This window comes from Arvicanthis niloticus, chromosome X (assembly GCF_011762505.2).
Source record: "Arvicanthis niloticus isolate mArvNil1 chromosome X, mArvNil1.pat.X, whole genome shotgun sequence".
Classification (NCBI taxonomy): Eukaryota; Metazoa; Chordata; class Mammalia; order Rodentia; family Muridae; genus Arvicanthis; species Arvicanthis niloticus.
In genome coordinates, this window is record NC_047679.1 from 109,077,133 (window position 1) to 109,102,658 (window position 25,526).

At 37.9% G+C, this 25,526-nt stretch overlaps 1 protein-coding gene across 11 annotated transcripts in view; it reads right to left on the bottom strand.

The window, feature by feature from the left end:
* Positions 1-24,787, bottom strand: part of Enox2 (ecto-NOX disulfide-thiol exchanger 2) — a 267,961-nt gene extending 243,174 nt beyond the window's left edge. For 3 of the 11 annotated variants that reach the window (XM_034486328.2, XM_076918961.1, XM_076918958.1), the window contains exons 1-2: positions 24,582-24,721; positions 23,092-23,151 (exon numbers count right to left, since the gene is read on the bottom strand). Coding sequence is in view for 2 of the 11 variants with exons in the window: in XM_076918961.1 (XP_076775076.1) it covers positions 23,092-23,100 (9 nt within the window). In the remaining 9 variants the exon portion in view is untranslated. Of the gene's footprint in view, positions 1-8,693; positions 8,714-23,091; positions 23,152-24,581 lie in introns of those variants that run through there. The other 8 variants (XM_076918963.1, XM_076918960.1, XM_076918959.1 and 5 more) reach the window with 7 other exon arrangements.
* Positions 24,788-25,526: the final 739 nt, after the last annotated feature.

Sequence of the window (25,526 nt, forward strand, 5' to 3'; positions counted from 1 at the left end):
CTCCCTCCTTTTCTTCCTCCTCCTCCCCCTCCTCCTTTTCTTCTTCTTCTTCCTCCTCCTCTTCCTCCTCCTTCTCCCCTTTCTCCTTTCTCCTTCTCTCCATGCCTAACACAGACACAGTGAGGGAGCACAACCATTCACAATTACACATGAGTAAGAGAGCTACAAGAAGGCAGACTTTGCAGCTTAAAGCCAGAGTTGTAAACAAAGTGATGGTTATAGCAACCTTGAATGAGAAGAACAACTAACATTTGTTGGGGCTACTGGGGAGTAAATAAAAATAATTGAAACAACCCTAGCAAAGCCCTACAATATACCTTTAAGACACATTTCTTGTAAACTTCAATCATGAAGGGGCTTGATCAGATAGAGCTTTTGTTAATGAAAGCACAAATGTTTCAATTTCTTAATATAGTTTCTTTTTTTAAGTCACTGAATCTTAGGGCTGTAGTGTAGAGGAGGGGAGAGAGGGTAGGTTAATTTTTTCCTTTAGATTCAAATGTATTTTGACGTTACATATTTCTCAAAACTGTAGCTGTTACACTCTTTTTAGTCCTCAAAACAAAAGAACTTATTTTCTGAGTGCTGCAGGGGGGTCTTAGGCGATGCTTAAAAGCGTTAAGAAAAACTAGTTTGAACTCCCCTAGGCAACCCAGTGAGGATAGATACAACAATGAATTCTGGGAATGAATTTAAATGGTACAAAAAAGGAGGGTTTCTTCTGTTCATTGGAAACTGAAAGCATACAAAGAAAGTGAGGAATGCCAAGGGAGGGAATGGGAATTTCAGGAAGTGCATATTTTTTTATCAATTGAAAAGAATACAAAGAACCAGGATCCAGGCAACAAGGGGCAGGTCCATCAGCCATAATTATCACCATATAGATAAGCAGACAGTGATATTCAAGTATGTTACCGTGTGTTTTTTGTAATACTACAAACTTTGAAGTTGAGATCTTCTTAAAGCCACCAAGAATAACTAATCCATATGAGCTCACATAATAATAAAAACAGAGATAGCATGTCTGTGTACAGACTACAGTCTATTTCTCATTCAAAGGCTTCCAAACGTTTAATGCTATTTTAAGTAATGAAATGATTTGGGAAGGGCATAACATATTCAAGGAAGGCTTGTTAGAGGAAGAAATGGAAGCAGGAAAGCAGTGAGTCATGAGTGTCTGAAGGTTGGAGTCATCTAACAGTGGAACCTGAAAGGGTCTACATGAGCTAAAATGCATACAAGTGTCCATGATCTAAGCACTGGAGCTAGGAGCCCTTTCTTCTGATTAACTATACTTTAGCTTAGAAATCAAGGCTTACAGCCAGAGCTCAACAGCACCCACTATGATGAGAAAAACAGGACTGATGAGAAATGCAATGTAGCTCTCATTTAAATTTAATTGAGACCATAATTTGTAAATCACTTCTGAGAATAAATCATTTTAGGCCATGTTTAAAATTTAAATTATCCATCAAAAGAAATGTAATTCCCTATATGTCAAAGGAGTCCCTGTTTGATTTGCCATTGATATAATCATCACTGATGCCATCACCAAGGATTTTCCAATTTCACTCCCAATACTGTAACCAACAGATAAATCCAATAAAATAATGCATTCAGTTGAAACGGCCATCCCTCTAAGCTCACGAGCCACATGTCCCTAGTGGCTAGTGTATGAGAAGGGAATGGGTCAGAATATTTTATCATTACAGACTGATTTCTCAGATAGGACTGTGTTAACTATCAGAAGGCTAAGGCTTGCAATGATAAAACCAAAAACCTAACTATCTCAATTACAGGTTAAATAGTGTAATTAGTGTTCATACCCATAATGAATACAGAGCTGCACTTACCATTTTATGTTTTACTTTGAAAGTGTTTATCAAAATTGAATTGTGCAGAAGAACCATTTGAGGGGTTTTATTAAATGTTTATTACTAAAAGAATGCCAGGTCTGGATCAGGAATGTGCATTTAAAACATGTTCTAGGTAATGTGGTCACAGAGAGTTCTTAAACTGTAGTTTGAGAAATGTTAGGGTTGTACATCAAATTATTTCAGTTGACTTTAACAACTGATAAACGGATAAAGAAAATGTGGTACTTACATACACTGGAATACTATTCAGGCACAGTGAAGAAAAATGCTGTCATGTCAAATAATATGAGTGAAAATGATGATTGTTCCTTTTGTTCAGCATAAAAAATCCAGACAAAGACAAATATTGCATAATCTCACTTGGATGTAGAATCTACAATAATTTATCCAACTGAAGTTTAGAATGGAATGTTGGTTGCCAAGGAAGGGCTTCTCAAAAAAGCAGAGGAAAGACAGAACAGATAGAGGTTGATCAGTGAATGCTAAGTTATAAGCAGGGATAAATACATATGGTGTATTATTTCATAATAAAGAAGTCAAAGATAACAACGATGTGTTGTATATCTAAAATGTCTGGAAGAAAAAAAATGACAAGAGTTTTCACCATCAAGAAACGATAAATGAGTCAGGCCTTGTGGCCAAACCTGTAATTCCCAACATTTGGGAAGCTGACCCAGGAAAATGATGAGACTCTGGACTACACAGCAAGTTACAGACTAAACTGGACTAGATTGCAGCCCACTTTCCCCTCTGCCTAAACGGAAATAAATGATAAATGTTTGTGAAGATAGATAGAGTTAACCTTATTTGAACATTACATAATGCATAAATGTGCTAACATTAATTTACACAGTACCCCATTAGTTGATAGTGTTTTTTTGGCTTTTATGTACTAGTTTAAAAATAAATGTATAGGCAATGGTAGTGCACACCTTTAAAAATACATGCAATTTGAATTTTAAGAGTTCTGCCTAACATAATAGCATGAGAAAAATCCAATTATTATTATATATACATGTGTATATATATGAATATATGTATGTGTTTGTATTTGTCAGTTCCTATAGATATATAAATATATATACTGATTTGTTTTCTTGATATATGTATATATATTTCTTGATATATGTATATATACACACATACACACACACACACATATATATATACACACACACTTTCTATGTAAAATCACAAACTGTTCTCCAAAAGCATTCAAGGTACAGTGGATCTGTGCAAAGATTAAGTATAGAGAAGAAAAAAATCAAGTATTAGGAATAAATCTGTTGAACACAATATCTGTGCAAAGTAGAAGCATCTATCTATCCTTGAGCTAGTAGAAGAGGAAAACCTTGGTACAGTTGCAGACAGCTTAATATTATATGTCAATTCTTATGTGTGAGACACTAGACTGTGCTAAAGATGAGTTAAAAAAAAAAAAACAGCTAATGACTTCAAGAACTCAGTCTCCTGGGGGAAGACAGAGCAAAGATAATTAGTATAATACAATAGCAGGTGTGATTTAAGCTGAATCTTAAGTGTCAAGTGGTTCTAACATTGCTGGAGATGTGAAAAGGTGGTCATTTAAATGTGGAGAGCATTGTGGAAAAAGCACAAGGGCTTTAAAACATGGAGCGTACCAGGTGACCCAGGAGTAGCCTAACTTCATAAGTAGTACATAGGGTATACATGGAGTCGTGTGGTGCTACAACAAGGTAAAACAGCATTCCTAGGTGGCTGGTATGTGCCTAAAGATTATCTGAAACGTCTCTTTGGTTAAAGAAAAAAAATATTTTGCAAAACAATTGAGAAGAAAAGTGATAGTATAAGATCTGCATTTGGGAAAATACTATAATATCTGGGCAGAAACGGTAACGGGGCAGGGAGAAGCTGAGATGGTGTATTATGATTGGTCATTTGGCTGCATGAAAGAAAAATTAGATTCTACTTGGCAATAGTTCTTGTTGCAAAAAATAAAAAAGCTAAATATCAAGAGAAAAACAACAGAATATGAATGATTTCTTAAAGTTGAAAATGTTAAGAAATAACATGAACAGTGGCAGCATTTAGAAACTTCTGGAAATTCAGTGATCCTTTGTGACTCTGTCAATAAAGAGTATCTGTGACAGGGATCAGAAAGAAAGTAAAAACAAAATTTTCAATGGTCTGGTGAGCAGATGGCTCTACACTGCCTAGGCCTTCTGGAGTCATGGACAATTGAATACCAGCTTTTGACTGCACACTAGTACACACATAGCTTCCTCAATGAAGTCCGTTTAGATTCTCCACAGATTGCATGTGGTTAATAACACAGGCTCTGGGCAAACTTTCAGTGAGCAAATCTTGAGGCTATATAATATATATGGTGCTGTGTATCTGATAAACCCAGTACTTGAGAAGAAGGAAGCAGGACTATTGTAAGATCTTGGCTAGTCTGTGTTACATAAAAGATTTGGGACTGGTCTGAGATACATAGTAAAACCATGTTTCAAACAACAGCGATTAAAAAAAAAAAAAACTCACTTATGATGCCTAGTAATTTTAAGACCTGCTAAGGAGGTTACTTAAAAGTCTGTGCTGGTTACAATCAGTTCAGTTGTTTGCCAAAGGAGTCCCATGGACGTCCCCAAATAACCCAAGAGAAAAAAAAATGAAAAAGAAAGAGAAAGGTGTCTGTCTCAGTTTTTAAACACTGAAGTGGAAACATTACTATCTAACTAATGGAAGTATTGTAAAGGTTTATGGCTGGCCCCATACATATGAGTTATTTACTTAAAACAATAACTTGATACACAGTAATTATTCAAATCTGTGCATGCCTGAGTGGAAAACCCACAATTAACTGTACTGTACACAGAAACACTTAAAAAGGTCACTAGGATGTCATTAATACTATTCAGCAGCCCAAGAATCATCTGTATTATATTGTCCCGTATAAACAGCATGCCTTGATTATTATTCCTTTTTAAATTAGTTTTACTTTTTCTAGAGAGGAGGCATGTGCCACACAGAGTATATGAAGATCAGAGAACAACCTGCAGAAATAGGTGCAGGAACAGGGTCTCTTCTTCCATCATGTGACTCCTGGGGATCAAACTCAAGTTACCAGGCCATCTTGCCAGCCTTTGAGTGTTATTCTTAATGAGTATACTAAGTCATTTTCTAAAAATTAGTAATTAAATCTGTAAGTATTTGCAGTGTTCTTCTTGAGTGAGCTAGGCCTGCTCTTTACTTCAGTAAAACACATGTAACAAGTGTACTGATATAATCCAGCACACAACCCAGCTATAAACCCTGCATAGCTGAAGTCTCCAATCTGACTTTTTACTTCTTTTTCTTGGGCTCAGTGCAGGGACATGAATATTATACCGATCAAAGGTTCTTCTTCCTTCACCAATAAAACAGGCTGATTTCTTTTAAAAAGCCTCCAGTAAGCTTCTTTTGATTTAAATTCAATGTGCTCATTTCCACAAAAAGGAATCAGTAGGTGTTGGGATAGGGAAACGGTATTGTTCAGAGCTTCTAACTGCACAAGAGATTTTCCACTAAAAATCAAGGTTTTTTTTTTTTTAATATGGAGCTTCCAATCACATGCCTAAGATTTCCCAACTCACTTTTCTGTAATCTTGACCTAGTCCCCCAAATTTCCTCCTTTTTAAACTATCAAATCTCATTTATATATTCCTCCTTTCCTTTAACCACCAGGACATACATCAAGGACATATCTTGGATGAAGATAAATTCTAACCTCATGGTGACTGAAGCAATATCGTCATTGCCACCTTCCTATGCCATTTTTCTAAAAGTTGAATGACACATCATAACAATAGTTGTCCTACCTCTGGTTCATTTTCTTTCCTGTTGTTTTGTTTAGCCTTAAGTAAGGGTCTTACTCTGCATTACTGGCTAACCTTGACCTTTTGGTGAACCTCAACCCCTGCCCCTGCCCCTGCCCCTGCCCCTGCCCCTGCCCCTGCCCCCGCCCCTGCCCCTGCCCCTGCCCCTGCCCCTGCCCCTGCCCCTGCCCCTGCCCCTGCCCCTGCCTCTGGAGTGCTAGGATTACAAGTGTGTGCCACCTGGTCTGACTCATTTCCTTAATAACATTGTTGGATACTGTCAAATGTGGGAAAATTGTCTATGGCATTAGTGCACAGTCATCTCTCCAGTACATGGGATTTCCAATAAGCTGAAGCAAGAATGAGCCCTTGAACAATGTCTACTGAAAGGCTTTTAAAGAAAAGTTTGATCAGGGCTACTGTGAATTACTCAATGTTGTCTCCCTTTGCTGAATTTCTAATAAATCTTTAAACAGCATTCCCTTCATTGGTGGTACACAAAGTATGACTTTTCATTACAACAAGCAAATTGAAAAATCTATTTGAGAATTTTAAAAAGATAGGAAGACTGACAAGAGGGGAGTGAGAAATGCAGGGAGGAAGGGAGGAAGATGGAGGGGGTGGAGGGAGAAAGAGAGAATGAACTACATATTTTTTTCTATTATCTGTACAAAAATTATTCTAATTTTGAAAAGTTCATAGCTGGAATGTACATTCATAGTCATTCACATTCATGCCAGGATATTTTAAAATATATATACACTTATGAAAACCATAAGCCCACTGAGCAAAATAATGCAACAAATTAATTTTTAGATGGAAAACCATTTTACTTTAACCTTTAAATTAGACAAGAATTTGTAAATTTTTACTTTCATTTATATTAGTATATAAATCCATCAAACACTAGTATGTGATCAAAAAATAGATTATTTCTGTAAAAAGCTAAACATAGTCTTCTCAACTAGTAACATACATTCAATTTACTTGAGACCCATTATCTACAAGGCAGTATGGTATAAGGGAGGAAAAAAATAAACATGGGTTTTTTACATCACAGGACTTAAGCGATGAGTTCAGGCTCTGGCACTGCATAGGTATAAGACCTTTATATGCTGAGCCTCATGCTCAGGCTCGTTCTTATTCTCTGAATATCGGTTTTCTTACCTATAAAATACAGATCACATAGCCACTGTTGCCACAGAAGACTGTTAAGAGCTTAAACTGAGAATATGAGTTAAATCATGATCGAAATGATTTACACATCCACCGTGACCCAACAGCTGTAATATGATTATAACTTTAACAGAATAAAACCATTAGAGAATTAAACATATCCATTACTGACACGCAAATAAAATGTAATCATTAACTCCACCTGATTGAATTTGAGATTGTTCATGTGCTCACTTCAATTGAGACATGGCAAGGGGATGTCACTGTGTCTTTTCATGTAAACGCTGTATCTGCACAGAGAAGTGCTTCCTAGATACAGTAATTCCAGGAGCATAACAAAGTCCAGTAGTTTTCATTGCAGACATCTAGACCAGTATTACCAGCACACAAGAAACCTCTATGTACTGAACAAAGCAATGCTTTCTGTGAGAATACATCTATTTAATTTATAGTGAAAAATGAGACATCTCTGGATTTAACCAGAGGAGTACAACCTCAGCAACTTGGCACATTAAAATGTACATATACAGCTCTTTGGGAGTCATACCTCCATTGGTATACGGAGAAAACATCTAGCAAGCACAACTTTCCAACACTTAGAGAAACAAACCAACTGATAGCCTGGAAGGAAACCAAAGCCATAAATTCAAAGAAATAGGCTGCAGGGAGACTCCACAAAACTGCTGTTGCTTTAATTGCAGACAATTCAATTCAGCAGCTGTTGGTCTAGGAACTAAGGCTCACTATATACTCTTCAATGCAACCTTGAAATACTGTCATTCACTCCCTTCACCACATCATCTGCATGCTGCCCAATTAATGAGGAGCGAAATCAACTGTCAAACCACACATCAAAACAGAATATGATCTGTTAGCTTTTCAGCACATGAGCACATTCTTTCAAGAATGAAACAAGAATGTAGATGAAAGTCCTTGACAATAAATGATATCCAAAGTTATCAAAAATCATGGCAAGAGGAACTAAGCTCCTGCTCTGTTCAGTGGAAAAGTGAAACTTTCTCAGGGTTTCTTATTTGCAAGGGTCCTTCTCGTCTAACAGCTGTATGATAACCCTTTAAAAGAACACGCATAAAGTGTCTGACCAGAGCCCAAAAGTTCATTAGTATACACCAATATTTTTCTGAAAGCTTAAGCAAACATTTAAAGAACCACTTTAGATCTGATAATATGTTATAATACTGTGTCATGGGAATACATTTTTACCCTTGCTGTTTCTAGCACTTTTTTGTTTCTACCAGGAGAATAAATAACAATACATGATAGTCATCAGCCTCAGTTCCACACTGAAAGGAAAATAAATGGACTTGAAAGATGTACCCTGGAATGCTCCCCATTAGAAGTTTCCTCACTCTTAAGTACATGGAAATCCATACAACCAATTAGCAAATGCAGCAGCTTAGAAACTCAAGAGAAAAACAACATAATGAGAGTTTAAAAATTGCTTTTTTCCTTCCAAAACACTGTCTTGTGTGCAAACACTGTAGGCATTATCACATACTACCAGTTGCAGATGTAAGACTTTGAGAAATTCAATACAAGAATACAGCAGAGTAGCATGCACAATTAAGGGACCGCGACTATCAATTTAACAGAAAGCCCAGATTTCACACAACAATCTACCACACACACACACACACAGCTAGGGACAGGCGAGTTTTATACAGCTTTTTTGTATAGCTTATTAGAAGTCCATTTGTCTTTCAGTCCACTAGGACAGGAAGCAAAATTAAAGAAAGAAATTCACTTTTGAAACAAGGAAATATCAGAGAAAAAAATACTATACCTGTATATTGTACCAGGAACATTGTGACACTCTTCAGGGAACTGTTTCACGTTGTATCCTGCCGGGAGTTATTCTTTCCTGACTCTCTTCTGTCCTCAAAAAGAAAAGCTAAAACAATCTAAGCCCCCACCCACCACTACACACTACCCCTAACCCACCCCCCATTGACGGGGGGAGAAAATCACTGCCACAATTCAGCTCAGATCCGAAGCTCCTGTTAAGCTCAGCTCCAGCCGAGCAACTGAGCTCTAGCGACGGAGCATGGGGAGGTGGATTCTGATGCCAGTAGCACTTCCATCCACTTCACTTACACAAAAGCAGGCAGTGGAAAATCCAGGAGCCTTGAAGACAAGGGCTGGAACTGCCTTTTATGAATTGCTATTACTGCATGTGTCACCATCCATCTCCAATGACGGACACTTAGAGGCTGAATTGAGAGTGGAGGGGGTGGGGTGGGGGGAGGTTGGAGAGCAGGTGGAGAAGCAATTAGCAGTATGTTCATTGGAGAATTCGTTCAGGATTTCATACATCAGTGCCTAAAGAAACAGCATGCAGTTGACAAATCACAACTTTACCATTTGCATGCCTTAAAAGAAATCTTAGCTCGCAGCTCCAAACAAAATAACACTTACCCACACTTCAGGGTATAGACAGTCATTCCTCTACTTTCTCTTTCCTCTGGCTACCCTTGTCCCTGACAGATCAACATTCTGAATGAATGTTTGCTCCTTTTCCCTACAGAATTATATTTTAAAAGCTGAGTGCATAGGAAGTATAAAGAAATTAAATTCTATTGAACATGGCATCTTTTAACAAAAACACAAGGAGCTAATTATTTTAAGCCAACTTTTCATCCCTACTCCCATTCTCCAGGTGCAGCCTCCATGCCAATAATCATACAACTTTTGTGCACCTATTCAACACTAAAAAATCCTCTCTCAAAATAATTCATTTAAAACAAAGCTAAAAAACCAAGGCTATTACAGGACTCATTTGATAAGTGACCTTAAAAAAAAAAACAGATAAAACAAAAACGCTTTATTGGAAAGTGGTTTGATTTTTGTTCATCTGCTAAAGAGAAGCACACTTCTTTAGACTGATTTTTTAAAAGTGATCTATGAATAGAAACAGCAAGGCAGAACTTTCTTATGGAGAAAATGATATACCTGAAGGAACATCTAGGGCCGGGTTTCAGGGAAAGTGGGAATTCCATTTCTACATCGTTGCAGTACAGACAAGAAACAAAACTGACCTGAGCCTAAGCTTCCTTATTTATAAGTTGGAGATGACGGTACAGAACTGTACTGCTTTACTTTCTTTATCCTAAGAAGCTCATGAGACAATGTTTATGGCTCTTCTGTACCGTGGAAAGGGGCAAGCACCTGAATAAGGTTTTTATTAGTGCACTAGGAACTAACTCCTGCTCAAGTAAAGTATCTCTCTCACATAAGGTAAATAGACAGAAAGAACCAATATAATTTTTTTAAACACTGTTCAATTCTTCAAATTTTAAAGTTAGAATCACTGTTTGTTCTTAGAAGTCTTCAGAAAAGAATTTTGTCAAATGTTTTAAAACATAATTCATAGTACATTAGAAGTTTGTCAAAGAAACTGGAGAGCCCTATTTTTCTTTCCTTTTCAGAAAGTTTATCTTCCTTCATAGGATCTGAGTTTATGTCCCATCTAGAATGCTAAGTATTGAAAAATAAACATCTCCTTTTGCTAAATCTTTCTATTTACCTGGCTCATCTTCTATGCTCCATATGTGGAGGAAAGATTTGAATTAAGTCTAAATGCACAAGATAAAAATCAAAAGTCATGCTTTCTAAGGTTCCAAGTTGCCTTGATACTATATATACAGTGACCAGCTGGCTTATACTGGGACGCAATTTTAGCACATGAAGTCCTGGGGTGGCCACACCTGGGGTACTAAATGATCCAGGCAATGTTTGGGGACCTCCGGTTCAGCCAAATCCCACATGTCCTGATTTCCATCTGTATGGTAGTTACCCAAGTGTGTGTCTGTCCACATGAGACAAATGTGAAACAGCCAAAAAAAAAAAAAAAAAAAAAAAGCAGAAATATCAGATGTCAGCTCATCTTGGCCCCCTCCAGTGCCATCTGTGACTTCCTTCAAACAAGTGTTTAGGCCAATCCTTACAATTAGAAAGAAAACTTTCTAATTGTTCTCTCCAATACCATTGCCATTGCTAAAGATGCCAGTAAAATATTTATCTGAAATCTATTTTAAATTAATGGGGAAAGTAGATAATGTGAAACAAAGTGTTACCTGACTAGTAGCTAAGACCAAAAGAGCAGTTTAAAGGGAAAAGGAAGGAGAGGCTAGAGAGATGAGAAAGGAAACAGGCCAGCAGGGGGAGAAAGAAGAGAGAATAAGTGACTTTTCTTTCTAATCACACACTTGCTGGGTCATGGCAAATCTCTTCTGCTTCTGAAGCACCGTAAATGATACTTTTTTATAAACAAAGCTGCAACCTAGCCTTCCATCCGCTTATAAGGATAAACAGGAGCTTGCAAAACTGGAGGTCCTAACACCAGAGTTTGCTTCCGCTGGGATACAGAAAGCCAAAAATGTAGAGTACAAATCCCCAGAAGCCTCCTAGCTCCAAGCCTCCATCATAACCTCACCTCTGGTATGGCTGGCTGTAAAGAAAGGTACCAGCCCAACTATGAATTCCAAAAAAGGGGGTTTTTTGAAGCTTTAAATTGGGCATGGTAGGAATGGAATAATGGCTGTATTTCAGAATCAGGGTGTTCCACCTTTGGGTATTATCAAGAACTCATACAAATTGAAGTTTGAAATTCAAATCCCTCAAGTTTCTTAAAAGTGCCACACAAAGTAAAAGAAAGGGGACTAAAAAAATGATTTCTTTTGTCAGCACTGTCCGTCAGCCCAAATATAAAGGCCCGATATAGAAGATGACTGACATACTATTTACAATGACAATGATGTGTGTTTGCGTAGGGAGGGGTGCAGCACCTTCAAACCACATGAGCAAAAATGAAAAATTAAATGCTATCACAATTTGGACCTCATAGCTAAGAAGCACAGATCATAAGCTTCTCTCTCTCTCTCTCTCTCTCTCTCTCTCTCTCTCTCTCTCTCTCTCTCTCTCCCTCCCTCCCTCCCTCTCTCTCATATTCTTCTCTCATACATTATATCCAACTGAAGTTCCCTTCCCTGCTCTCCTTCCAGTCTCCCCTCTTCTCTCCCCTCTATTTACTCCTCCAGTTTCCCTTCAGAAAAGAGCAGGCCTCCCAGGGATATCAACCAAACACAGCATATCAAGTTTCGATAAGACTAGGCACAAACCCTCATATAAAGGCTGGATGAGCCTACCCAGTAGGAAAAAAGAGTCCCAAGAGCAGGCAAAAAAGTCAAGGACATCCCTACCCCTACTGTTGGGAGTCTCACAAGAACAACAAGCTGTACAACTTGTCAATATTCCCTCAGTGCCTACCCTGACCACAACTGTCTTCTGAGTTGATATCTCCTATTTTTATATGGCTTATTTTGGAATAGGTTTTACATGAGAGCTGATAGCTGGTCTTATCCAGACTCAAAAAAAAAAAAAAAAAAAGCACCTCAACAGTCCTTCTTTAAAAAAAATATTTGCTCACAAAAAAATGTTTTAGGAACAGTTTGTATAAAGGAATTTAATCCAGCAACATAGCTGCTCTGGCAAGGGATTACATACAAAAATGTTGAAGGTCTATATGATCTGGCTGGAATTCAGTCACACTCTGGATTACAGTATAATCTGCTGGAATACAGACACTCCCTTAGTATATACTTTTAATCCCAAAGAATGAAGGTTAGTTTGTGAAAGAAAGCAGCCATGTTTGAAATGATATCTAATAAATTAGACAGGGGCAGACAAAGTGAGGAATCAGAGAAAGATTTGACAGAATGAGTCAGAGATGTCTCAGGACAGAAAATGGAGGGCAGTTTACTGAGTGATGGATGTCAGTTAAGTTCAAATAATGCAGTGGAGTTCAGTTTGTGCACTTTGTACAGTGCAGTTCAGCAGAGGCAGTTAAAGCAAGAGAATCAGATAGAGCCAGAAAATTAAAATAAATTGCCAGTTACTTTGAGACCAAACAGAGAAATTCAGTGAGAAGGCAAGAGAAACCAGTTTGTATCAGTCAGCATGAAGAGAAGTTTGAGACAAAACAGCTGAGTTGAACCAACCAGCCAGAGTTAAGAAAGAACCAGAGAAAGGGTGAGCTTATTCAGTAAACTCTGAGACAATAATCACACCTAACCAATAAAAGTTACATTTACAACTTTGTCATTTTCAAGTGAAAGTTATAGTTGAATAGTCTGGTCCCCACAAAAAATATGAGAGGAGAGTGACCTAAAATATAGTGATCACCTACTGCATGGTAGACATAGCATGGTATTTTACATAAGTGTATTAGTCAGTTCCCACAATACAGTGTTGTTTAGGTATTATAAATATTTCCTAAGCAAGAAACCTGGCTTATGTTTAACAACTTATGTTAAATGACTACTTAGTCAATTAACTACCATGAAAAGATTGAGACTTGAACTCAAGCAACCAGAATCCTTACCATACCAAAATCTTCCTAACTCAATCATACAACTGAAAATGCTTAATGAATAAATCCCATGCTGAGCCGCCAAGTAAAGGTGGAGTTCCTGGTATTTCTATTTGTCCTTTGTAACCTTTGCTTATTGTCTCTGTGTGTACCCATGTGCACCTGTGTGCTTGCATATGAACATAAATATTACAGCACATGTATTTTGTTTTGTTTTTGGGGAGGTCTGGCAAATGGAGAAAGAAGTATGCTGTCAGATTTTTGTAAAGTGTCATTGATGTGATAGTAGCTAGCACAATACTTGGCACAAAAGTACTACTCAATCAAAGCAGATTGAGCTCTCTTTGTAACTTAAGTGACAGAGCAAAAGAGGAACTGTTAATGAGGAAAAAGAAAACTAGGGCTACAGAGCTCAGATGCTCTAAGGCTAGATATAGCACAGATAGCCCATCCACAGCCTCCAAAATTAAGTTGCATTGGATAATAAAGGAGAGCAAAGTATTAACTGGTGGTATTTAAAAAGGAAACTTACCATATGCTGTGCTAAGCAACAATTTTGTCTAGTTTCCTAGAACCACTGCTTCTAAAGTGAGAGCTAAGAAAATAGAGGTACTGCTGGGAGTACTTAGTAAACTTTAGCATCCTTCTTCCCAGAACACTTCAAGTTCTCACTGACTACCTCCCATTCAACTGTGACCTTTGAAAACACCCCTTTCCCCCATCCCTTCCCCTGTGTATTATGACTTTTAGTATTTCTTTCCCTGACCTAACTCTGTCTCTGCTCAACATCAAGTGGTATTTATGGACTGTGTCTGACACTGCACTAGATGAAACAGGAGGACTTCTCAAAATTAGTCAAAGAAATACATGTTCCATTGAAAAACAGACAGACCTACAACATCCAAGCAGATTAGAGTTTTGGCAGCATATAGCAAATGCAGGTATAATTGGAGGTTTGATTGATTTCAGAGCACAAAAACATTTTTTATGTAGCTAATAATATGAACCCTGGAGTATTTAGAAAAAGTGTACTGATGGCAAAACTTAGTTTGAAAGGTATAAGAGGATGGATAGTTGGCATGCAGGTAATAAAAAAAAATACAGGGACTGGGAAGATGGCTTAGCAGAGGAAGCCATTTGCCACCAAATCTGATGACCTGAGTCTGATTTCCACAAGTTGTCTTCTGACCTGCACACATATGCAATGGTATACGCACACATACACACACACAGAGAGAGAGAGAGGGGGGGGGATATAAATTCAGAAACCAAGTGCAATAACATGATTAATTAGTATCAGAATGCTCGCAATATAATTTTTTTTCAACTTTTCTCTTACATTTGATATTTTTCATAATTAGAGTTTAAGGATACAAAGTGTACCTTATTAAACTTCAAATTTCCAGAAGAAAATAGTCATACATTTTTAAAGCATAAGGCAATTAGGTCAAAATTATAGTGAGAGATTTTGTTTCTTAGAAAATCATAGAAATATCTTAAAAATGAGTTTTTGTTTTAATCCCAGATGTGGGAGATGGGTCTGCTTCATGTTACCCACAGCAGCTAATGATGATTTACCTTGGGTTCTAGCAGGAGTGTGATTTTGCCATCTGCAGAAAGTTCCTACAATTTGGTGACATCTGGAACTCTGGGGACTTTTCAAAGGGTACATAAATGCTATGACCCAGAGAAGTAGGGGGTTGTCGCTTAGTTGTGGTTTGTAAAGTAGTCGTGTGCAAAAAAGAAAACAAGAAGAAATTAGATATCCTGATGGCAAAGATGAGCAGGAAGTAGTTTAACAATAATGGCGCCCCCTTTCCCCTCTATCCCTTTTTCTTTTTTATTTAGTGTTAGAGGGTTGAAAAGGTAGAAGAGGAGTGGAGATGGGTGGAAGAAAGAAGAACCCACACAGTAGCCAAACGTCAGGCTACACAAAGTGGGTGATTCTGAATGAATAGTATGTAAGACTTATATGACCAATTTTTTCCATATTTAAAAGTGCTTAAAAGACTAGAGAGATGGCTTCTGTCAGGGGCCATAGCTTTGGGAATGGGCAAAAATAAGAGGTTCATTGGGGCTCTCTGCCTGCAGGACTATGTGAAAAATGTGAATTCCAAGTTAAGGAAGAGAGCCTGCCTCAAAGTAATAAGGTAGGTTGTGATATAAGAGAACATCTGGCATGCTCCTATGGCCTCCACATGCTCACCAACGTAAATACTTATGTATGACACACACAAATACATACATACATACACACACATACATACTACAAAGTTACAAGGCAATTTGTTGGGCAGTGATCCATTTCATTTAGTATCTCAGTTGTCATTTTAAAACTTTATTCATGTATTTATTGGTTGTTTTTTATTCTTTTTATTCATTATGTATCCCAAGCTGGCCACCAAACTCACTATATAACCCAGGATGGCCTCAAAGTCATAGTCATGATCATGCCTCAAGCTCCCAAATGCTAAAATCACAGAAATACGCCACTTGCTGTTACAGTTACCATTTTGAGTGAGGTCTACAGTGGTAGATATTAAAAAGAATGTCAGAAGGGTAAGAGAATAGCAATCATCAACCAATAAAAAGACCATGGATGCACTACTATATCCAAGAGTCTATAGTAGATACTGTTTTAAAACATTCGTCCTTGCCCAGTGCAGACTAACAATATAGATGAAGGAATGCCAAAGTGGAGTCTGAAAGGGTCACTGGCTGGAGCAGAGTTCTGTTAAGAGAGAAGTATAAATATTGGAAACAGGCTGGAGCCAAATTGCAGACAATGCCAGGCTGAAAAATCTGGCCTTCCTCCTAAGGACAACAGGAAGCTATTTATGGCTTCTGAGTCAGGGAAAGAAATTTAACTAAAACTGATTAGCTAAATAGTACAATTTGTTTAGGCAAATGCACCTTCAACATGCACTTGGGTTATATCTATATACTTCTGTTCCTTCTATTTCCCACATCTGAACATGGCCCATAAGTTTCCAGCACTGTAGACACTGACTGGCCAGTTTTCAAGCAGCCTCATCCTTACACATATCCAGCCCATGTCTCTTTCCCTCCTTGTACTCTCAACTTGCCTCAGCCTTGCTGACTCGGTAAGCAATAAATACGATTCACATGTTTCTGAAATGAAGCTGTTGAGCTCTGAAACTGATTTCCTTTGTGATAATCAAACCTCAATTGCTGCAAAGATCACTGGCTTGAGGTGGAAAACCTGAATATTTAACTAAGTGGCACACGAAGAGGTACAAGAATGTGTGTCCTGTGTGTATGTAAGGTGACAATATTACTCTCTGTATCCTGGAAGAAGGGTTAATGGAGGTGCCATTGCTGGACAGTGGTAATTGTGAGAACACCTCTTTAAACTTGCTAAATTACACAGTGGACTTTGCCTATCTTTTTCCTATCCTCTAATCCAGTCATGTTACTCCCCTACTTAAAACTCTGTGCTGCCTCTCTCCAGTGTGCCTATGAGACAAAGACCACATTTAGTAGCAATTTTATTAACTTGCCATTAGGATATCTTTCCAAATATTTAGTCTGGTTCCCTCCGTCACATTCTTTGTTGGGATACATGGAGCATCATACCTTTACTGCAATGCTCCTTGTTTATCCAAATGTCTTTTCATGGGTTGGTCTTCCTGCTAAGACCCTCTGCTAGCCACTTAGTTATCTACCTAGAATATAGGCAACTCCCATTCATTCTTTAAGATCCAACAAAGTCAAAGCTTTGATCTACGGAGTGCCCATACCCAGCAATGGTCCTTTCACTGTGTTCCTATGAAGGTCTTGTATATATCTCTCTTCTTGAGTACTCTCTCTCTCTCTCTCTCTCTCTCTCTCTCTCTCTCTCTCTCTCTATATATATATATATATATATATATACATATAATATTATATATCATATATATATATAATATTATATATATTTAATATAATATAATTATTATTATAATTATTTCTTTAAGTTCTACCTCCCCTGCTAGACTGTGAGCTCATTAAGATTATATATAATTCCATATTGTATTTCCAGTGTTTAGCATGAGGTCTAGACCTTTCTAAGTGATCAAATGTTTATCAAATGAATGAATACTTTGAATATCAGAAGTTCCTTGAATTCAAATTCAGCATCTTTTAAAAATAAATTTTTGGTTAGCAGAGAAAGATGTGTGTACTACTGTGGCACTTTTATACATATATAATATTACACTCTGCTCCTTAGCTATCTTCTTCCCCCATTTCTGGCCAGTCCCCTTCCTGATATCTCCAAATAGTTCTCTTTCTTTTCATGACACATTCATTCCACTGCCCCTAGCATTTCCTGAAAGGTGAACGTTAGAATATTGTGTAGCCACTACAATATTAGTGAAGTGTGTCTGAGGACACAACTGAGGAAAAAACAGTAGGAGGAAATATCATGATGTCTTCCTGTGGAATTGTTTCTATCCCAGGAAATTCTTCTTGCTAAAAAGAGCAGCTGGAGCAGATGAGAAGGGGCCTTACCAGGGGGTTCTCCATCTTTGATTTTCACAGTACACCATAGAAGCAATACTGTTTATATAACATTCTCCATAAAATGCTTCAGTTCCTCTGAATTACAGCCAAACTTTCATTTGTGCTCTGCCTACAGATGCCTTTCAAACAGCCCTGTTAATGGACAGTCATTGAATGTTCTCCAATTTTTATTCTCACCTATCATTATGATTCCAAGAATACTATTTTTAAGAGACCAGTAAACAAAACATCACAAAGAGATAAACAGAGCTTTAAAATATCTTTGTTCATCAGACAGCACCGGTGCACTTCATTATGTCTCTATTTTACAATGTTTTATATGTTGTTATCAGTAAAGTGTAAGAAGGAAAATTAAGACCAGCTCAACATCAAACTCTGTAAGCAAGAAATAGGAAAAAATTAGCTGAAGCCTATAAATCTTCATGTATATGATCATTTGACTTCTGAGAAGTCAACATTGGGGCTGTTTCTTAAAAGTTGGTACAAAGCATTTATCCTTTTCTTAGACTAAACTGAATTGGTTTGCTGAATTTAAAAAAGAAAAACAACTGAGTCTGTTTTGATCTTCAAAAATGTCAAACAGGTAAACACTTCACTTTTTTTTATACATATAAATCTAAGGGCCAGGCCTCGCTTGAGGAAGATTTAAGAGACATAAAATTTGTCTGAGGTGTCTGCCAAATCTCAGCAGCAGAGACAGAAACCCTGGAAAAGCTGACACAATCAGAATTCTCACATCTCCGGCAAGCTTGTACTGGGCTGGAGCTGAAGAAACCATCCTTTCTTAAGTAATACTGTTTACAAACAGACAAGTGTATCGTTTGCTTATCAGCTATCTAGTAGTTTACTTCTGCCTAGTTATCCCACAGAGGGAAAGGGGGGAAAAATAAACCCCTTCTGGCACACAGTCCAATTTTCAGCTGGGTAAATTTATACTTAGAAGACGGACTTGCTTGTTAAGTGTCTCAGTAGTTCTTGAAGTTCATTCAGTAACATCTCTCTGTCTCTCTGTGTCTTTCTGTGTCTCTGTCTGATTTTCTGTCTTGTCTCTCTCCCACCCTCTCCCTCTCTCTCTTTATTCTTTCTTTATTCTCTCTCTCTCTCTCTCTCTCTCTCTCTCTCTCTCTCTCTCTCTCTCTCTCTCTCTCTCTCTCTCCACACACACACACACACACACACACACACACACACACACCCCTCCAAGGCATCAAAATGAGTATTTATGAGTATCTGGTGCAGAGCCTAGAACAGTAATTTCACATAATAAGCCTGCAATAATTCACTGAATAATTTGAAACCTTAACTGTAATTTCAATGTTGAACTGGAGAATTACAGATTCTTTTTTATCAGTATATAGGCATATTAATTGTAAAACTAATGGGCTTAAAAGGGATATCATAGTCTATGCAAAGTAATATTATTTCATTCTCAGATGATTTATGCTCATAACTTCTGTCCTCTAAAGATCATCCATTTTGCACAATGGTTATTATTTTGTAAGGAAAATGAAGGAGAGATCATGCTGCAGGATACTAAGTGACTATATGACAACCAATATACTTTTGTAGAGAAAAGTTTGATACCTGACATTCATGTAATTTTATGTCATTATAGTAATTCCCATACATATGTCTAAGATCACTCAACACAAGAATATAGTGCATGCATGGGCTATATATATTCTGTAAATAGGATTAACTGTAGAATTCAACCAACATCTTCCCTGGGGATATATCACTAAAAACGCATTTACATGGCATTAAAAAATAAATTAACCAATGACATTGGCCCTGTGACATGCACTCCTCCTTGTATACTTAATTTTATCCGATTTTCTCTAGCTTCCTATTGACACTCCTGTTCCCAAAGACACAGATTTCCAAGTCAGAGAGAAACAAAGAGATTTTGGAGCTAGTCCACTTCCCTTGTCAGAAGTGTAATGTGAGTAAGGGAAGGTTTCTATACATTAACACAAGGCAAAGCACTATGTGCTAAAACCATGTCAGTTTTGGACTGTTCTTGCTACAGTATGATCACATATAACTTGCCTGAGACAATGGAAGTCTAGGTAGAGTAAGAAACAGGTGATTTCAGGAAAACGCAAAACACTAAGCCACCACAGGAGGTTGATAGTTCTTCTTAACAAAGTTCCTTATTACGATAACTTTGCTTCTATCATTTATTTAAATTAATCTTCCCCATCTGTAAAATAGTAATTTGTTTTTTCTGAGACAGGGTTTTGCTGTGTAGCTCCAACTGGCCTGGAGCTTACTATATAGATTAGGCTGTCTTCAAACTCACATAATTCTGCCTCTACCTGTCAGCTTAAAATAGTAATAACTATTGAATGTATTTCATATGTCGCTCTGAGGATAAAATCCTAGCAGTCTGTGTGCTATATGAACAGTTAACCTATATAATGCACATCAGCATTTGGCCATTATAAACACTGCACATCTGCCTCACAGTAGCCTACAATTCCAAGAAACAATAAGTTAGAAGAAGTAAGCTTGATGGTAATGGAGGTGACTTGCAAAGCTTTCATTAGCCTAAAAAACTTTACATATTACCCTAAGGAAGGAGGGCAGCCTTTGAACTATTTATGTGGAGGCCAAATAGCATCAGATTTTTGATTTATAAAACATCTTTTATCTGTAAAACAGATGGGAAAGAAAGTTGGTCTAGAGGTAGTAGAACTCCAGTATTACAAAATTGTTGAAAAATAACAAATGTTTTCTCTGTAAAATTAGGATAATAAATATATACAAGAGATTAAAAAGTATAAGTCATACGTGATCTTATCATTTGTGGCAAACCCCTATTTGTATATATTCAATTAATAGTATAGCAATTTTCCTGTGTGTACATACACAGACTTATGTGCCATGTGTAAGTTAAGTACACCTTTAAGTTGGAATATGTTACACTTCACAGGGAGTTGTATGGCCTGAAAAGATAACAAAAATGTCTAAAATTTTAAAAAGTGAAAGTATGAGAGTTTTAACTGTTAGGTTCGGTAAAAATAACAAATACAGGAAAGTGATGTATCTGTCAATTTCCATGTTTCCGTACTTTTTAATCTCCTTCATTATCAAGGTCCACAGTTGGATTCATGGGGATGTTGCTACATTTTGTCATACAATGACCACTTCTTATATGTCCACTATCCCAGGTGCTCTTTCCAAGTGTATAGAGATGACTAAGATGTGATCCCTGCCCTTGGGAGTTTACAACCTACTGAGAAAGAAACAACCACAGAATGGTACACCACAGTATGATCTGCTCTAGAATAGAGGTAGTATAGGTCCTACAGAAGGGAGAACACTAACCTTGCCTTGTGTGTGCATTCATGCACATGTGGATTGTTTATTGGAAAGGCTTCCCAGAGATGGTCATATTTCAATTGAATTTTAAAGGGTCTCAGTAACACTCAGTGAGGCAAGAAGTGTGCTTTTGCATAATCCAAATCCACTCTCCTGAACAGTAACCATTCCTCAACTGTTACCTTAATGCATGAAATAGCATGCTCTGGCAATATTATGCCTATCATAAAAAATGAAGAACAAGCAAGTAGCAACACTAATAGAATAATATTTACATGTACCGATTCCTACTAATTCTTATTAATAAGTATCTCTCAAGTCTGTTTTCTCCTCTTTTATGTCACTACTTATCTCTCCGAAGGAAAACACCATCCTTGTATACTGATCAAGCCTCCCTCCAGCGCATCCTTTCCCCTGTCACCTTAGAAATGTGAAACGGTGCCAGTTGTGTTCCTTTCCTGAAAAGGTTATTGTCTATTTCCTACTGGATTCCTTACATCTAATTACCTGACATTATAACTTGGTGATGTTTAACATAGTCATACTTTTACTTACTTAATATTTCTCCTTAGATCAACTTAAGACTAATGTAGTTTCTACTTTTATTAAATCAAGTCCTATGCAACCTTAGGTTTGATTAACTAATCCATATTTTTTTTTAATCAGATACATTCAAATACGCAATGAATGAAATGTTAAATGTGTGTGGGAGCACCACATAACTACCACTGGTCCACGTCTTCCATTTTGAGAGCCAATGGGCCTGTGGGAACACATTCATATTTCACAGCATTACAGGTAATTCTTCAAAATTCACACTCAAAATGCTGTAGCATACTTCACTTGAACCTTCTTTATCTTAGCTGTGACAAACTGTTCATATTGAAAAACCGCATTCCACTCTTATAGAGGCACAGGTCGTTCAGAGTGATACCTTGATCTCCAATGGTTCCACTCTATCCTTCTCTGCCTGGCAAATTCCTCACCCTCCAAGGCCTCTCTGTCATGTCACCTCCTCACAAAAGACATTTCCACAACCCCTCCTCTGATTAGCCACTTTGCAAACCACAATGCTTTCTACCTGTTTCTGTTCTCCTACAATTTCCTACTCTTTGGGATCTCACAATTGTGGTCACCTAGCTCCCCTAAACCCAGTGAGGGTTCAGGCCTTGTATTTGATCCTATCTTCTTGTATTTCATGTGTGCTCAGGTCCCAGAGGGCATCTAGTAACCTGGGTCCCTTTGAAAAAGCTAAAATTAAATAAAGCCCAAAGAATTGTCTAGATCCAAGTGACTTAAAGGTAGGACATAGTTTTTGTATGGAATCATCTAATTTAGAAAAAGACACATTGACTATACTTTTGGCAGACAAAATCAAGTACGGTTATAATAGTTAAGCTAATTTGGTATTGGCAACTACTTTACAGCAGACACACTCTGATACAAAAATCCAAATGACTCATTTGGGTTTCTTCCAGGATGAACAATTGTACCTTAAAGCAATCTTTCCCTTGCCACAGTTGGAAAATCAAGAACAAAAATACACATCAGAACTAGAGAACCATGGGGGAAAGAACATGGGCTTTCAAGTCTGCACTAAAACTCCACCTCTATTATCTCTAATCTACTTGATTTCAAATATTTGCTTGAAATATCCATTTTAGCTTCTTCTTCTAGAGAAATAGTGGAAATAATAGTACATATAAGACTCTCAGACAGTGTCACAAAGTGCTTATGATTCTTGGACATTATATGGGCTCAATAAATAGGAGTCATCATTGTCATATAATCAAATGATTACAATTCAGGTAAGCTGCTACAGAAGGACAGCAAACTCATTTCTTAAGAAAATACATTTATGGCACTTTGCTTTCTAATTGACAAATACAGGTTGTGGTGAAGATTAGCCACAAACAAAATATCTACAAGACAGAAGTTTCTCCTTATATTTAAATTAAACTCACACCTGGAACATACCACCACACTTCTTTGTGTTCTCCAAGAATTGATCTCAAATCGGGTTCCCCTAGGATGAAAAGGAAAATCACCCAGTCTTAATTTTTTGTCTTTAATTTTATTCAATACAGAATAAAATTCAAACTTTGTATATTCTTCAACCTGTCGTGTTACTGTGATCTCCAATATTATCCTAGTATTATCTCCCAGTATATCCCTGCTAATACCTCTTATATAACCACACACGCCTCTATCATACACTCCTCCCTTTTCTATCCCCCACTTCTTAATCTCCAAGTCCTGCATCATCAGGAAGCATTTCCTTCTCCTTTTGCTCCTTTTGAATCTCCTTTATTCCATTGGAGCCCAAATTAACGGTAACCTCTTCCACAAAGTATACTAGGATTGTTCTAAGGGAAGAGTGAGTTTCAAGCCTTCAGCAAGTCTTGAGTTAGGCTAGAACTTTTACAAAGCAGCCTCTAAATCCTATCTATATGTCCTTCCACTAAACCCTGAACACTTTTCCCACACATTTGTAATATATAATAATTAATGCAATGTGTTTCACACTGTATACTGTGTTTCGGAGATGGTGTGCCCAGTAACTGTCTATGAATATTGGTGTTAATCAGACTTTGCTGGAAGCTCTTAAAATGCTTCATGGTTTAAATGTTCCAATTTGCCTTCTACTCTCACCAGAACACTGGACTGAACCTTAATTATGTACTGCTCAAAAGTAAGACTCCTTTTTTCTGCTCCCTATCCCTTCTGGAAATTGAACAACACCTTTTCCGCTCCAATGTAGAGAGATGAGCTGATTTTTAAAAAGAAAGGAAGAAAGGAAGGAAGGAAGGAAGGAAGGAGGAGGAGGAGGAGGGGGAGGGAGAGGAGGAGGAGGAGGGGAAGGGGAGGAGGAGGAGGAGGGAGAGGAGGAGGAGGGAGGGGAGAGAGAGAGAGAGAGAGAGAGAGAGAGAGAGAGAGAGAGAGAGAGAGAGAGAGAACGAGAGAACGAGAACCTCATTAGGGTATAGCAAGGAATTTCCACTAGCCTAGAGAGAACAGGGGTGCAGGGTAGGGTCGGGTAGACTGTATTTGTGTGTGTGTGTGTACTTGCGGTAGTAGGTGCTCAGATCTGAACAAATTGAGGGAGAAAGAGGGGAAAAAACAGAGCACCCAACTCCTACATGAAGGAAAATCCTGATGCCACTTACTGGAGACTCTCTCATCCTAAGAAGGAGCACATGCTGGGTGGTGGGGAGAGGGGCGGGTGGTGGTAGGAACTAAAACAAAAGAGTTGGTGTGGGGGAAGTGCTTGTGTTCTGAATGCTCAGACAACCGGTGCCCACTCCCTAACTCCCAGTCAACACACCCCACCCAAGAAGAAGCGGGCTGGGCGGAGTTAGGCGCCAAAGACGGCGGCCCCGGAAGCACCCTCCTCCCTAGACCCCCTCGGTCCCACATTCCCCGGCCACTGCCACTCGGGCTTTCTGCCTCGCTGACCTCCAGCTCCCCGGCTACCGAAGCGCTACTCCTTAAACAGCCGCAGAAAATCGGGCCGGCTTGGAAGTTCCTGGACCCGGAGTGCCCCCGGGGTGCTGCGTGTCCCACAACTGTCTTCCCAACTGTGTACCTTCTATTAGATGGCCTAGGCCAGGCAATGAGGCCCAATAGCTGGACCCTAATCTACAGGGTGACTATTGAGGCCTCTCCCATTGGCTACAGCATCAGGGAAACGCGGGAGGCCTTGGCGTGTGTCCTCATGGGAAATGTAGTTTGAAGTCACTGGAGCCTGTTCTTCCTCAGAACTGTCCAATATATTTGCTTTAGTAGATGTACTCAAGGGATGTTAGAGGATTCTGGGAGATGAAGTCAGAATACTTTCTTCTAGACACCCACAATTCCTCTCACACCAAACTTCCGGAAAAATCCCCTGAGTTCAAATACCGGAGCGTATTATGGGTATTGTAGTTTAAGTGTTCAAAGCCCCTGAAACAAGCTTAGGTATAAAGAGCTTGGAGAGGCAGATTAATGTTCTAGATTCTTTTGAATACTATAAAAATATTTATGTTTTGAGAAAGCACGTTTATACTGTATTATAATTTGACATTTTCACTTGAAGTCTGAGTATGGTTGATTTTTTTTTTAGGCAGAATGCTGCTATTTAGCCTAGAACTGGCATTTAGTTAAGAATCTTACTGCCTAAGCTTCTTCAGATGCATAATTAAACACATGTGTTACAAACATGTGTGTGTGTGTTTCTGTTCTGTTAAGGTTAAATTTTTAATTAAAAATATAAAAATATATTTTTTTATAATATAAAAATATAAAAACTTGTAAAACTTGTAAAAGTTTGCCCTTTATTAGAGTTATTAGAAAACTGGGTATTTCTAATTGGGAATTATATTTTCCCTTAGAACTTGTCATAATTAAATATAGAAATGTGAT